The sequence below is a fragment of the Neofelis nebulosa genome, chromosome 6, assembly GCF_028018385.1.
Source record: "Neofelis nebulosa isolate mNeoNeb1 chromosome 6, mNeoNeb1.pri, whole genome shotgun sequence".
In the NCBI taxonomy this organism is placed as follows: Eukaryota; Metazoa; Chordata; class Mammalia; order Carnivora; family Felidae; genus Neofelis; species Neofelis nebulosa.
In genome coordinates this window covers 155,231,370-155,247,285 of record NC_080787.1, presented here as the reverse complement: position 1 = coordinate 155,247,285, position 15,916 = coordinate 155,231,370, and the positions used below count along the sequence as shown (strand labels likewise).

Below are 15,916 nucleotides of genomic sequence, written 5' to 3'. Positions count from 1 at the left end.
GTACTTGAGCCTGCTTCGGTGGCCGCTCTTCCCTGTCCTGGCCACAGGGGTCACGGTCCGTGACACCTCAGGCTGACCGGTCAGGATAGTTTTATCCCTCTGATCACGTGATAAAGTCAAGGCCAAGAAGTGGCCCAGACTGGCCCGGACTCACACGGCGTGTACGGGGTTGGATGGGAGAGATGGCTGCTCTTCCCAGTGCACCAGAGCGTGGGAGGGCGGCCGTGGGGGCCGCTGGCCACCATGTTGCCAGCAAGTGGCAGCAGAAAGTGGAAACTGGAGCCCACATACAGATACACACAGCTGCAGGCTGACAGGCCAGGCCGGGCTGGCTCGGGCTGTTGCGTGGAGTCCAGCACAGACCTTCCAGTTAAAGGTCTGTCCCTCCAGAGAGTTCTCTTTCTTCAGGTTGGATTAGACTGAGCTTTCTGTGGTTTACGCTGAAAAGGCTCTCGCCGATGTGCAGAGTGAACTGTCTTAATGTCATCTTTTTAAATGTCAACACTGTGTTCCACTGAATGTAAGGACTGTCGTTGCATTTTATATTATAATCAATGCTACTTTGGGAAATGTACGATGATTTACTTGTTCTAAATTTGTGGAATGGAAATTTTTGAATCAAAGAATATGTACCTTTTAAAACATTTTGATACACGTTGCCGAATAGCCAAAGCTCATGTCCATTTATTGTCTTACCAGCAGTGAATGAGAAAAAGTCTGCATTGATGATATTTTATATTGGACACTGGTATGAATCCTTTTGTGAACTTATTGTTCCTGTTTATTTTTTTAATTACAAAAATACTTTTATTTATTTATTTATTTTTCCATCGTGATACATGTACTCTTTAATCTCCATCCCCTGTCTCCCGCATCCCTCCATCCACCTGCCCTCTGGTAACCACCCATTCGTTCTCTATAGTTAATAGTCTGTTTCTTGCTTTGTCTCTCTTTCTCTCTTTTTTTCCTTTGCTTGTTTGTTTTGTTTCTTAAATTTCACACATGAGTGAAATCATATGGTATTTGTCTTTCTCTGACTTATTTTGCTTAGCATAATACACTCTGGTTCCATCCACATCATTGCAAATGGCAAGATTTTATTCTTTTATGGCGGAGTAATACTCCATTGTGTATATATACACCACATCTTTATCAGTTTATCAATTGATGGACACTTGGGCTCCTTCCATAATTTGGCTATCCCTTTGAATTAGTGTTTTTATATTCTTTGGGTAAATATCTAGTACCCAGTTTGCATTCCCACCAACAGCGCAAGAGGGTTCCTCTTTCTCTGCCTCCTCATCAACACCTGTTGTTTATTGTGCTGTTGATTTTAGCTATTTTGACAGGTGTGAGGTGGTATCTCATTGTGGTTTTGATTTGTGTTTCCCTGGTAATGAGTGATGTTGAGCATCTTTTCATGAGACTGTTAGCCATCTGGATGTCTTCTTTGGAGAGATACCTCTTCATGTCTTCTGCCCATTTTTTAAAGTGAGTTATTTGTTGTTTTGGGTATTGAGTTTATCAATTCTTTATATGTTTTGGATAGATACTAACCCTTTATCAGATATGCCATTTGCAAATATCTTCTCCTATTCCGTAGGCTGTCTTTCAGTTTTGTGATTGTTTTCTTCACTGGGCAGAAGCCTTTTATTTTGATATAGTCCCAGTAGCCTATCGTTGCTTTACTTCCCTTGCCTCCAGAGATGTGTCTAGAAAGAAGTTGCTACAGTTGATGTCAAGGAGGTTATTGCCTGTGTTCTCTAGAATTTTTATGCTTTCAGGTCTCATATTTAGGTATTTAATCCACTTTCAGTTTATATTTGTGTATAGTGTAAGAAGGTGGTGGCTGTCCAGTTTTCCCGATACCATTTGTTAAAGAGGTTGTCCTTTTTCCATTGGATAGTCTTTCCTGCTCTATCAAAGATGAGTTGACCATATAGTTTTGCGTCCATTTCTGGGTTTTCTATTCTGTTCTGTTGATCTATGTATCTGTTTTTGTGCCAGTACCATACTGTCCTGATTACTACGGCTTTGTGATGTAACTTGGAAGTCCAGAATGGTGATGCCTCCAGTTTTGTTTTTCTTTCTCAAGATTGTTTTGGCTATTTGGAGTCTTTTGTGTTTACATACAAATTTTAGGATTGTTTGTTCTAGTTCTGTGAAAAATGCTGTTTGATATTTTGATAGGGATTGCATAAATGTATAGATTACTTGGGTAGTATAGACATTTTATTTTATTTTATTTATTTTATTTTTTTTTTAATTTTTTTTTAACGTTTATTTATTTTTGAGACAGAGAGAGACAGCATGAACGGGGGAGGGTCAGAGAGAGAGGGAGACACAGAATCTGAGACAGGCTCCGGGCTCTGAGCTGTCAGCACAAGCCTGATGCGGGGCTTGAACTCACAGACCGCGAGATCATGACCTGAGCCGAAGTCGGACGCTCAACCGTCTGAGCCACCCAGGCGCCCCAGTATAGACATTTTAACAATGTTTGCTCTTTCAGTCCGTGAGCATGGAATGTCTTCCCATTTCTTTGTGTCATCTTGAATATCTTTCTTCAGTGTTTTATTTATAGTTTTCAGAGGACAGGTCTTTCACCTCTTCAGTTAAGTTTATTCCTAGATATCCTAATTGTTTTTGGTGCAATTATAAGTGGAATTGTTTTCTTAATTTCTCTTTCTCCTGCTTTCATGTAGAGGAATGCAACAGATCTTGTACATTAGTTTTGTGTCCTGTGACTTTAATGAATTCATTTATCTGTCCTACTAGTTTCTTGGGGGAGACTTTAGGGTTTTCTGTATATAGTATCGTGTCCTCTGCAAATAGTGAGCGTTCTACTTCTTCCTTACCAGTTTGGATGCCTTTTATTTCTTTTTCTTGTCCGATTGCTGTGGCCACAACTTCTAGTACTATGTTGAATAACAGTGATGAGAGTGGGCATCCTTATCTTATTCCTGACCTTAGGGGAACAGCTGTCAGTTTTCCCCCACTGAGTATAATGTTTGCTGTAAGGTTTTCATATGATGCCTTTTATTGCTCCTCTGTAGTTTGTATTCTTTTTCTATTGTGGTTTTATTTCTGTATAATAGCTCTCAAATATTAAGGATGTTAATTCTTTCCTTTTATTTTTACAGATTTATCACTAGTTTTTTGTTTTTGAATTTTCGATAGTATTTTATAATGGGCAATCTGTCTGAAATTTAATTGTTTTTGTTATTATTTCCCAAATGGTTATGTAGTTGTCCCTGAACAAATAAAATGATTTGTTTCATGTAGCTGAAGGTAACATTCTTTCATCCTTTATTCCAGTTAAGCTCCAGTTCCGTCCAGGGGTTCCTGCCTCAGCAGGGATTTCCAGCAGCCTGTGGGGTGGAAAGTTAGGATGGCCGGCAGCCCAAGGCCAAGGGGACTGCAGCTCTGTCCAAGGAAAGGCCAGCAGGAGCACACGCATCCTCTAGTGACTCTCAAGGCAGCACAGATAGAATGAGTGGGTTCCGGGGTGGCCGAGCCCTTCTGAGAGGCTGTCCGGGGGCTACTCCAAGCCCGGTCACCAGCAGGTGGAGTGGGCGTTGTTACAGACGCCAAGCCATTTAGAGCAGCAGTGAGTGACTGAGCCGGCACATCCCGTGCAAATCTGTTTGACCGTGAACCCACGCTGCTCCCTGCACAGATTGCCGCTGCTGCTTTCTTAGGTCAGTGGAGCTGTGAAGTCACCTGTGGCCCCTGCTCTGTGTGTGCCATGGCAGAGGTGCCACCAATGAGGAGTCAGAAATGTGAGTTCCCACTGTGGCAATGCCACTAGTGAGTTTCATCTAACCCTTACTAACCCTCTGATTTTTTCACCTGTAAGATGGGAAAAAACATTTAACAACTTTAAAGCTCTATTGTAAGTATCAAATGATATCACGTATTTATTGATATACCCAAATCTGCATGTTAATATGTAGAAAAATGATTTTTAAACTGTACATTGGTGTACAGATGGCTATGATTTGCTCTAATGGTGCTGAATGTTATAGGGATTACGGAAGAGATTAAGACCGTTCTTGGTTTATAAAAGTTTATGTTGAAGAAATAAGACGGGATTTAATCACAGTCTTATTTGGTAGACTCTTTGGTAGAATGGGTAGATTCTTTTCTGTTAAAAAAAATTTTTTTTTCATGTGTATTTATTTTTGAGAGAGACAGAGACAGAATGTGAGTGGGTTAGGGGCAGAGAGAGAGGGAGAGAGACACACAGAATCCCAAGCAGGCCCCAGGCTCCGAGCTGTCAGCACAGAGCCTGACGTGGGGCTCGAACCCACAGACCGCGAGATCCTGACCTGAGCCGAAGTCAGACGCACAACCGACTGAGCCCCCCAGGGCCCCTCTTTTTTGTTTTTTTAAAAATTTTATGTCTTTAATTCTCATGAAAATGTAAATATTTTACTCGAAGTAGTGCTTCTTTCTCTTAAAAGTGTTTTTTATTCAAGTGTAACTGACATACGTTGCCAGATTAGTTTCGGGTGTGCAATAGAGTGATTCGGCACTTCTGTACTTTTCTCAGTGCTCGTCCCAAGTGTGCTCTTGATCCTCTGCCTGTCGCACGTCGCCCACCCACCTCCCCTCTGGTGACCAGTGGTTTGTTCTCCGTATTTAGGAGTCTGTTTTTTCGGTCTGTTTTTTCCTTTGTTTTGTTTCTCAAATTCCGCATATGAGTGAGATCATACGGTATTTGTCTTTCCCACACTGACTTATCTTACTTAGTATTGTGCTCTTTGGGTCCACCCGTGTCATTGCACGTGGCAAGATCTCATTCTTTTTTTAATGGCTGAGTAATATTCCTGTGTGTGTGTGTGTGTCTGTCTCCCACATCTTCTTTATCCAGTCAGTGGGTGAATTCTTAAGATTTTGAAACATTTGCAATGTTTAATATATTCTTTCATCTGTTTCTTAAGATTTCTTTATGCTTTGGGGAAGCAGTGGAAGGAGCTACATGGTAATTTGACTTCATCCAACTTGGGACACTTTCTTTCCTGACCAACTATATGCCGGCCACTGTGCTAGGGACTGGGTACTTCAAAATGATAAAACCCAAAAAGCAAATTGTGGTAACTTTGAAACATTTTGCTATTTTTTTTTTTATATGAAACTGCCTGCTGTGTCTTGGCAATTGCAAGAATAATAAATAAAGTTTATGAATTGGGGAAGAATGTGCATTAATATATTCAAAATGTTTTTATTTTTTCCAAATACTGCACAATTTTCAAGCCTTTAAAAATCACCTCTTATTTGTTATAAGAAAGAACGTTCGTTATATGGGAGATCATGGAGTGTGAGTCCTCTGACTGTACTTTGAGAACTTTGTCACTTATACTTCCCCCCTAGCCTGGTATCTTGGCCTTATACATGGTAGAAGAAGGGTTTCTAGTCAGGTCCTGGAAACACCCGTGCATCTGAGCCAGCGTCACACAGCAGGAGGACTGCCGCCCGGGGGCCTCACCCCAGCCCTGCATTCTGCCTCTGCAGGGGTGACCTGGTCAGGGTTGTGAAACGGTTGAATAGATCCAAGGTGGGCAGTAGGAGATACAGATTCATATTGCACTTCACCACCAATTTGCTTGGAAAATTTGGAAACCGATTTGGTATCTCAGTTATCGGTAACAGTAATCAGTCTCGGTGGTAACTTTCTGAATCCTCCTCAGTGCTGGCGCTGGGCTCACGCGTTGCAGACCACGCTGTCCCAGACCGCCTCTGTGACGCGTGGTTCTGTCCATCTCCGGCGGTGGAAGCAGATTCCGCAAGGCGGAGCGAGGTCTGTCGAGTAGGAAGAGGGGGACTTGCATCAAGGTCTGTTTAATCTGGAAGCCCCGGGGAGGAGTGAGCTGTTGTGTGTACAGAACCTTCGGGACTTTGAGTGATCCCTTCTTTTTCCTGGGGGTGTGGTGTGGGAGGTGAGTAAGCGGGTGTGGCATGCTGTGTGTGTGATCACACTCATCATGGTCTGTGTGACGCATCAACCCCTCTGTTGTCTTCTGCGTCCCTGCGTTTTCAGATTGAGGGTGGAAGAGCCACAGGGGTTTTTCTCCACTGGTGACGGCTGCGTCGGTGACACGGTCGCAGAAAGGTGCCTGGTCGAATCTAAGGAGCCCGTGTCCCATGTTCAGCTTGCTCGTGGCCTGTGGTTCTGCGCTTTCCCTTTAGATGGGAACGAACTTTGCGTGTGGAGCACCAAGGACCCTTCTTACCAGGTACCTAAAAAGTTTTGTGTGTTGTTTGATGAGTCCAGGGACTTGAAGAGCCTCGCGGTCCCCTGTCCATCCCTCTGATGCTGTTTGGGTGATGCTGCCTTCCGCGGACTCAGCCACCAGCCAGGGGAGGAGAATGTCAACAAAACAAAACTGCTGTGTTCATTTTTGAGTTTTAGAAAATACACTGCCTAGAATCACTTTATTAAAGAAATTTTTTCTTTAATAAGAATATAAGCAAGAAAAGGTTCATCTTAGTCAAGATAAGGTGAATTTTTCTAGATTTTAGATATGGCATATTTAAGGAAGTTTGTTACGTTTATTGCAGAATATTTCACATCAAACTGACAGCTTTAAAGACATGAGTTTTCATTCAAAGATTACTCCATGACTAGTGTAATTATCTCAGTGCTCTTAAAAGCAAGTTTCGTTGTACAAAATGCAAAAGTAAATTCTATCAGCATTTTTGGTATTGGGATAATCCTTATCTTCATTTTGGGCTTCTGGGGTTGGAGGCCGACGATTACCGCACATGCCTCAGTGCTGTGTCTGCCTGAGAAGCCCCTCTAACTTGCCATCTTACTGGCACTCACTTTACTACGAGAAGAAGTCGTTCATCATCGTTGAAGAGAAATCTATAGTTTGATTTTTTCCTATTGAGTTATGAGAGGTTTTTCTGTGTTTCTTCAACACAACTTATGCTGATGAATTGGGCCTACATTCTGATGTCTAGCTTGATGTTTCTCACTTTTTCAGTGAGGTGTGAAAGACTCAGAGAATCGTGTCCCGGATATTGCGTGCCATCGTTGCGATTGTAACAAGTGAACACCACTGGGTAGCTACCATCCAGGCTCCTCCAGGCCTCCTCCACTGGGTAGCTACCGTCCAGGCCTCCTCTCAGCCTGTGCTCCCTTCTCTCCTCCCTCAACTCCTGGTGCCACATGCTGGTTTTGCTCCTGTTGGAACTCTGTGTGAGTGGGGTCGTGCATCATGCCAGACTCCTTGATTCACTGTTAGGTTCGTGGGACCCGTCCTCGTTTTCATCACTGCGTAGTATTCCACTGCATGGATAGACCACACTTAATCCTTTCCCTTATTGGTGGAGATCTGTTTCGTTTCCATGTTTCAACTGCTACAAGCATGTTTGTATATGTTTTTTGGTACACTCGTGTGTACAGTTGCCGAGGCGCATTGAATGTGTACATTTAGTTTAGTAGATAATGCCGAGATTCCCAGAGTGTTGTACCAGCCTGCACTCCGTCAAAGGGTGTGTAAGAGTTCTAGTGGATTCACATCCTCGCCTGTACTTGGTCTTTTTACTTTTAGGCCTTTTGGTGAGGGTCAGGGTACTTATTTGTAATTTGCAATTCTTTGATGATTAAAGTATTGGCCATATGGACTTTCTCTCTTGTGACATGTGTTCAGTTTCATGCTATTTTTCTGGTGGATTATCTGTCATTTTCCTATTGACCTGAAGGAGTTCTTTATCTATTCTAAATAAAAACTTCACATTAGTTTGCGTTTTGTAGAGTTTTCTGCCAGTGGAATCAGACAGTGCATACTCTTTGTGTCTGGCATCTTTCACTTAGAATGACTATTTTGGAAGTTACCTGCTTCGTTGCATGTATCAGTGGTTCATCCGTTTTCAGTATTGAGAACATTTCCCTTGTGTGAATGTACTATAATTTATTCATTCTCCTGGTGGTGGGCATTTAGGATATTGTCAGTTTTGAGTATTACAGATAAAATGCTGTGAATATTTGCCCATCTCTGTTTGTAAATGTCAGGTCACATTGCTTGATCGTGTTCTTTGCATCTTCTACTCATGACCTCTGGTTCTGTCACTTATTAAGAGAGGCGTGTTGGAGTCTGTGGCTAGACGTAGCTTGTCTGTTTTCCTTCCGTCAGTTTTGCTCCGTGTGTTTTGGAGCTCTGTCATTAAGCACATGTATGTTTAGTATCTTTATAGTCTCTTGGTGAATTGACACTCTTAATGTTATGAAGTGACATTTCTTTATCCCTGGTAATATTTCTTGTTCTGAAAATTTGGCTACACTTTTTCTTTTTAGGGGCTACTTTTTACCTTTTTTTTTTTTTTTTTTTTTTTTTTAAGGACTTTATTGTTTTTTTCAAAAGCAGTTTTAGATTGACAGCAAAATTGAGGGGATGGTACAGAGATTTCCTATATACCCCCTGTGTCAACCCCACCAAACACAACCTCCCCCACTATCAGCACCCTGCACCAGAGTCATGCATTTGTTGCAACTGATGAACCTACATTGACACATCATCATCACCCAGAGTCCACCATTTACCTTAGGGGTCAGTCTTGGTGTTGTACATTCTATAGATTTGGGCAGATATATAATGATGTCTGTCCACCATTTAATATCTGTCTTCTTATTCTCTTGGTGTTGTCTTTGCTGGAGCAGAAATTTTTAATTTTAATGAAGTCCAGCCTGTCAGTTCTTTCTTTCATGGATCATGCCTTTGGTGGCTTATCTGAAAAGTCATCACCAAATTCAAGTCATCTAGATTTTCTCCTGTGTTATTTTTTAGGAGTTTACAGTTTTCTCTATTGTATTGCGTTTGTTCCTTAGTCAGAATTCAGTTGACTGTATTTCTGGCTCTCTCTTCTCTGCCATTGATCTATTTTTCCTTCCTTGTGCCAATACCACTGCTCTTGATTAGAGTAGCTTCATAGTAAGTCTCACAGTCAGATAGTGTCAGTCCTCCAATTCTGTTGTTCTTCTTCATTATCACGAGACTATCCTGGTTCTTTGCCTCTATGTAAACTTGAAAATCAGTTTGTTGATTTTGATTGGGTTGCATTAAATCTGTAGATCAAGTTGGGAAGAACTGACATGTTGATAATATTGAGTCTTTCTATCCATGAACATGGAATATCTCTCCATTCATTTACTTTTTTGATTTCTTTCAACAGAGTTTTATTTTTTCTCATAGAGAACTTACACAGTTTTGCTAGATTTGTCCCTCAGCATTTCGTTTGTTTGGGTGCTAATGTAAATGGTATTGTGTTTTTAATTTCGAATTTTACTTATTTATTGCTGGTATATAGGAAACCAGTGGAATTTTGTGTATTAACTTTGTATCCTACAAGCTTGCTATAATTCTTAGTTTCAGATTTTTTTTTTTTTTTTTGCCAATTCTTTGGATTTTCTACATAGGTGAGCATATCATCCATGAACAAAGTTTTATTTCTTTTTTCTCGGTCGCTATACCTTTAAACTTCCTTTTCTATTGTTATTGCATTAGCTAAGACCCCCAGTATAATGTTGAAAAGGAGTGGTGAAGGGGACCTACTTGTCTTGTTTCTAATCTTGGTGGGGAAGCTTATAGTTTCTCACCATTTAATACATTAGCTTTTGTTATGTTGTGGATACTCTGTACCAAGTTGAGGAAGTTCCCATCTATTCCTACTATACTGATAGTTTTTATGATGAATTGCTATTGGATTTTGTCAAATGCTTTTTCTACATTTTTGATATTTTCATGTGATTTTTTTTCTTTAGCCTGTTGATGTGATGGATTAATTGTTTTCAAATGTTGAACCAGCCTTGCATATTTGGAATAAATTTCCAAATCTCACTTGGTCATGGTATATAATTTTTTATACATTATTTGGTTTGATTTGCTAATATTTTGAATATTTGTTGAGTTTTGGATCTATGTTCATGAAATATATTGATTTTTAATTTTCTTTTCTTGTGATGTCTTTGTCTGGTTTTGGAATTAGGGTAATGCTGGCCTGATAGAATGAGTAAGGAAGTATTTACTTTGTTTCCTCTGAAAATAGTGTTTTCTGTTTTCTTTCTTCAGTCTCCTGAAAGAGATTTTGGAGAATTAGTAAAATTTCTTCCTTAAATATTGGGTAGAATTCACCAGTGGATCCATCTTGGTCTGGTGCTTTCTGTTTTGGAAGGTTATTAACTACTGATTGTTTATATCTCTATTTAACCTTTTGAACATATGGAATAGAATTAGGACTGTTTTGATGTCCTTATCTAGTAATTCTGCAATCTGGATTGGTTCTGGTTTTGTTTCAAGGCCATCTGGATGATTTGTCAGTAGGTGTTTTCCATGGGTATGTATTTCTCTTGGTTTTTGACTGAATGATCTTGACTCCTTGAGTACCTGATTCTTTTTGATTGACTGCTAGACAGTCTGTATTAAAAAAAATGCACAGCTGGTTTGAGGCTCTGGATGACCTTAACTTCTTGCAGAGATAATTTATGTTTGCTTCTGATGGCTGGCTGGGTGAGGAGGGCACTGGCAATTTCCAGTCACTCTAAGCCAGTCAGGGATTATGAGAACTTGGAGGTGGGCTTGTGAGCACTCTTCTATGGCCCGTTCACCTCTCCTCCTTGGACCTGGTCCTTTGGGTCACTACTCTAGCCCTGGGCGTTTGGCAACATGCCCTTCCCTCCCACTGCAGTGGGCTGTATTCTTTTTTTAAAGCAGTGTTTTAAAATGTGGTGTTTTAAGGAAAAAAATGCATGGAGTCCTCACCTTAAGGCTGTTAACTCTATTCTCAGAGGTACTTTGCAGGCAGTGGAATTCTTTGCCCTTCTCCCAATAAGATAATTCTGTTTGTACCTGAAAATGATGCATTTAATTACGCCACGTTTATGCTTCTAGTCCCGTGAGTATCTCAGCTTTCAATGGCCTCTACCGGAATCGTCAGAAGGCTGCGTTTTGGTAGAAGTCTTCACGGGTGAATGGCCTTCTGTGCTGGATCCCTTCTCTCAGTTTCCTTCTTCTCTGGTCTAAATTCTTTGTTGCTTTCATTGCTCTCTGGTGCCTTATCTTGCTCATCTAGATGTTTTTTTGCAAATTTTGCCAGTTTTTCTTGTCGTTCTCATCAGGAGGTTGGTACAGATGAACTGGCCTGCCATGAGCAGGTCCTCCTGTTTGCGTGATGGCCCTCACGTCAAAGCACCTACTGTGTGCTGGCTGTCAGCTCGAAAGGAGCTCCCTTAGCACAGCCCAGACAACCTCTGATCTTTCCTGATTCCATGCCATCTTCCTTATGCCCCCATTCCCCTAGGAATTCAGCCCGAACACTGAGTACCTTTGCTCTTGTCCCTTTTCTATCTCGCGATGCCCGTTGGTCACAGAGTCTTTGGTTCATTGTCTGCCCCCGTCTCCATCCCTGTCACCCTAGTTCAGGCCTTTACTGTGCTGTCTTTGGAGTGTTTGGTCTCACTGTGTCCCCAGTATCGTCCCTCTTCCATCCTTGCAGCAGTGTTACAAGTCTGGTCACAGATTCCCCTGCTTGCACGTTTCTGCCGGCTTCCGGTTTCCTCATGCTTGGTCAGAACTGTGAACACGCTCGTCACGGTGTTGCACTTGCCCAGGCTTTCTGTGGCCCCATCGCCTTTCTCGCTTGTACCAGCAGCCTCGTAAATGTGCCTCGTCTCCCAGCGACCGGAACGCTCCCCTCCTCTTGCGGATCCTTCTCATTTCCTCAGCGTCCAGCACAGCAGGACCTCTGTGGCACACTGCAGGGACGCGACACACATTTGCTTAATTCATGACTGATGAGGAAGTGGAAGAGTGAGGTGACCTGTATCATTTTACTAGTGCGTGTGATCCACGATGTTGAGTAATGGTAAGATGGTTCACCTGACAGTAATTTAATAGTACGTTAACAGGAATTTTAATGAGTGAATATATGAAAGAAATATATTTGAAAAATTCAAGCCATTTGGTTTCTTAGGTTTGAGGTTATGCCATTATGTTCCTTTATTCTTTAAGTGTTCTCTATAGTTGATATTTCTCTTCTTGTTAACTTTGTTAGCCTCTAATCCTAAGAGGACACCGTCAGCCGATCACTGCTGTGACATTTGGAAATACAGTGAGTCCACTTCTCATCTGTTCCGCATCACAGGATTATGTTATGTTGTGGAGTCTGGATGAGTGCAGACAGAAAGTGCTTCTAGGTAAATGAACCCTTAAAATACATTTAAAAAAGTATAAAAGGGAATGACTCACCCTTAAATAGACTTGGTAACATATGGGGGCTTGGGAGCATTTTTGACTCCTTTAACCTTGAAACTGAGTGTCCAAGCTGGATGTTCTGTGTGGGAAGCTTACCAGGCATTCACATGTGCTGACTTTTGCCGTGTGTGGATCTGATATGATAGGCTCATTAGTTTTAATCTTACGTATTTCCTTATTTTGATATCTGTGATTTTTTTGGACCTCTGAAAATAGGTAGGCAACTGAAGTGTTCTTTCCTTACAGAGACCGTGAGGGGAGGGAAACATATTTCAAGTAGGCAAGTAATTGGTTGTCGATTGTGGGGAGTGCAGCAGAGAAAGGCAAGGTGTCGACAGAGGACGTGGGCAGGACACGTCCACGTGGTGTCATCTCTGGGGAGGTGACTTTTGAGCTGGGGGATGAGGAGGAGCTGGACGCAAGCGAGGGCCGGTGCCGGACGGTGGCCCCGTGCCACGTGGGAGCAGCGTTGCTGGCAGAGCCGGCCGTGTGCGCGCGGGCCCTCTGTGTGTGGAACCTGACCTGTCTGAAGAGCTGAGAGGGAGCCCGCGGGGTGGGAGCATGGGGACATTCGAGCTTGAGCAAATGAAGTTGAGAAGTTAGGTGAGGACCACGGTAAGGAGTGTGAACGTTATGTGATTAGTGACACTGAGAATCCGTAGGACTACTCCAAACAGGCGTCAGGGGACCTGAGGCGACCGTGTACATGATAGCAGTATATGTCCGTGTGTATAAAACGCAGGTAATAGAATGGAAGACCTCACTTCATTTAACTTGTAGCGTGAGCGCAATATCAGTGTATCACCACAGCACACACACACGTACTTCTGTGATACACACGCATGTGGTACAGACGTAGCCACACACACATACACATAAATAGTATATACACATGCTCATACATATGCAGTACACGAACATACATAGTGCACGCAAGCACAGCGCATGCATGAATGTACATACGCATGGCACACCCACATAGAGCACGCACACGTATATAAACGTGGCATGCACATGCACGATACACATCGTACACAAAGCACATACACGTATAGCATACACACATGCACATGTAACATACATGCACGTGCAAATAGTACATACACACCTGCACATATACACACGTAGTATTTGTACGCACATATAGCACGTATATACACACCCACACATAGTGCACATATTCGATATTTATGTAGTACCCACACATGTACATACATATATGGCAACGCACATGTAAACCTACACACATACACCTACACAGATAGTGCACACATACATATGCATGCACACACATAGTCCATAATGCATGCATATGTGTAGATACAATAGTACATACATGCAGGGATGTGCATACAGGCATGTATGTATACCTATAGTGCACATATATACACTTATAACATACGTATACATGCACACAGAGTATATGCAGACATACACAAATACGTAGTGCATATACATTCATGCACGCAGTGCATGCTACACACTACATGCATACGTGAGCACATATGCATATGTGCACGCACATGCATACACGCAGTACATAGACATGCATACACATACGTAGATAGACACATGTGCATATAGTACACACATAGAGCACATGCACACACATGTACATATGTATACAGCACACACAAGTATACATGTACACAGAACATGTACACGTGTGCATAGCACATGCATAAGTATATAACCCATGTACATTTGTGTGTATGCATACACGTGTGCATACCACACATGTGAATATAGCAATAGCAACACACATGTGCCTACGTGTATAGCACGTGCACACACACGTGCGTCACCATACAACACACACACATGTACCTGTGTGTATAGCACACACACGTGTAGTAAGCACACACCACACATGTACCTGTGTGTGCAGCACATGCTCACACATGCATGTAAGCATACAGCACACACATGTACCTGTGTATGTAAGCACACAGCACGCATACACATGTACACGTGTATCTACCATGTGCATACATGTACATAAGTATACACACGTGTACCTGTGTGTATAGCACATGCACGCATGTACATAAACAGAACGCTCATGTACATGTACATGTTGTATAGCACGTGCACACACATGAACGTGTGTACACAGGGCACGCACACACATCTGTACAGTGAACCCCATGTTAGTGATTTGTTCCCCGTACGGGTCTTTGTCAATAAGTAGCCTTCCGTGTTGGAAGGGCTGTGTCCCAAGGTTTATTTTTAAGTCGCCCTTCAGACCTCCTGTACGTTTTGGTTTTTTTTTAATTTTTTTTTTTTTCAACGTTTTTTATTTACTTTTGGGACAGAGAGAGACAGAGCATGAACGGGGGAGGGGCAGAGAGAGAGAGAGACACAGAATCGGAAGCAGGCTCCAGGCTCCGAGCCATCAGCCCAGAGCCCGACGCGGGGCTCGAACTCACGGACCGCGAGATCGTGACCTGGCTGAAGTCGGACGCTTAACCGACTGCGCCACCCAGGCGCCCCAAGACCTCCTGTACGTTTTGACACACGTGGTCCACTGCATGGACAGGGGGTCGAAGCTGGGCCCTGAGGCACAGCATTCACGCTCACACGGAGCTCAGCCTGGTGGGTGTGCCTGGGCTGCTCTTGTGTCTTCAGCTGCGGCAGTGGGACCGGAACGGGTTCGTTCTGCCCTCACTGCAGGGATGGGGGGGCGGTTCTCAGAAGCCGCAGGCTGCTGCCTGTGCCCCCATGGCCTGGACCGGGTGCAACGCAGCCAGGCTTGGTTTCTGCGCCCGTGGAGAAGGCATGCTCACTTACAGTACCTTCGTGTCCAAGAGCGATTTGTGTTTGCACTTGGACTTAGGAAACGGCACATGGCCTGGGACCTTGGAGTGCTCCATCATTGGTCACTTGTCCTCAGTCTCCTTTGCTGGCTCCTTGTCACTCTCCCACCTCTTAACGTTGGCACAGGGGCTTTTCCTGTTGCCCCTCAAAAATCACTTCCTTGATGACAGCCAGGCTCTGACAGCTGCCACCTGTGCTCTCGCCGAGGCCTCGGTCCCAACTGCGGCCTCGGGTGTGAACTGCCCTGGACGTGCCCACGTGCACAGCTGGTAGCTCTGAAGCTTACCTGTCCTGACCACCTTTCCCGCACCTGCCTCCCATAGCCTTCCCTGCGGCCGCTCCGGTCAGAAGTCATGGCATTGTGTCCTGTCTTCCTTCCTCGCCTCCACATCCTCCCAACCCACGGCTTCCGTCTGCTCTCCCTTCAGAACACATGCAAAGCGTGGACGCTTCTCACGCCTGCCTTCACCGTGCCCCGCAGGTTCTCTCACTGGCGCATTGTGCTGGCGCTTCCCGCTCCGCCCCCCCCCCCCCCCCCCCCCCCCGTTCTGTCCCAGTCCTGTCCCAGGGCTCTGCTCTCAACTCCACAGCCAGGGCTCCCTGCGAAATTGGAGTCTGAGTGCGTCACACCGCTGCCCAAAGCTCTCCAGGGCCTTCCTGACAAAGCTACGGGACCCCCACCTCTACCCCCAGCTTCAGGGGACGGTCCAGGCACAGTGGCCTGCCCCCGGGGCCATCTCAGGATCCCTGCTGATTCTGCCACATCCAATTCTCCGTTGCCGTGGGCCCTTCTGACCACCACCCTGGACCCCAGTCCCCTTTGGTGCTTTGCTTTTTCTTACGGT

At 43.8% G+C, this 15,916-nt stretch overlaps 1 protein-coding gene across 1 annotated transcript in view; it reads left to right on the top strand.

The window, feature by feature from the left end:
* Nucleotides 1-5,671: 5,671 nt before the first annotated feature.
* WDR27 (WD repeat domain 27) overlaps nt 5,672-15,916 on the top strand; it is a gene marked incomplete at its 5' end in the record, with an annotated part of 158,843 nt that continues 148,598 nt past the window's right edge. The window contains 3 exons of the mRNA XM_058736176.1: nt 5,672-5,835; nt 6,041-6,236; nt 12,055-12,196. Of these exons, the coding sequence (XP_058592159.1) occupies nt 5,672-5,835; nt 6,041-6,236; nt 12,055-12,196 (502 nt within the window). The remainder of the gene's footprint in view (nt 5,836-6,040; nt 6,237-12,054; nt 12,197-15,916) is intronic.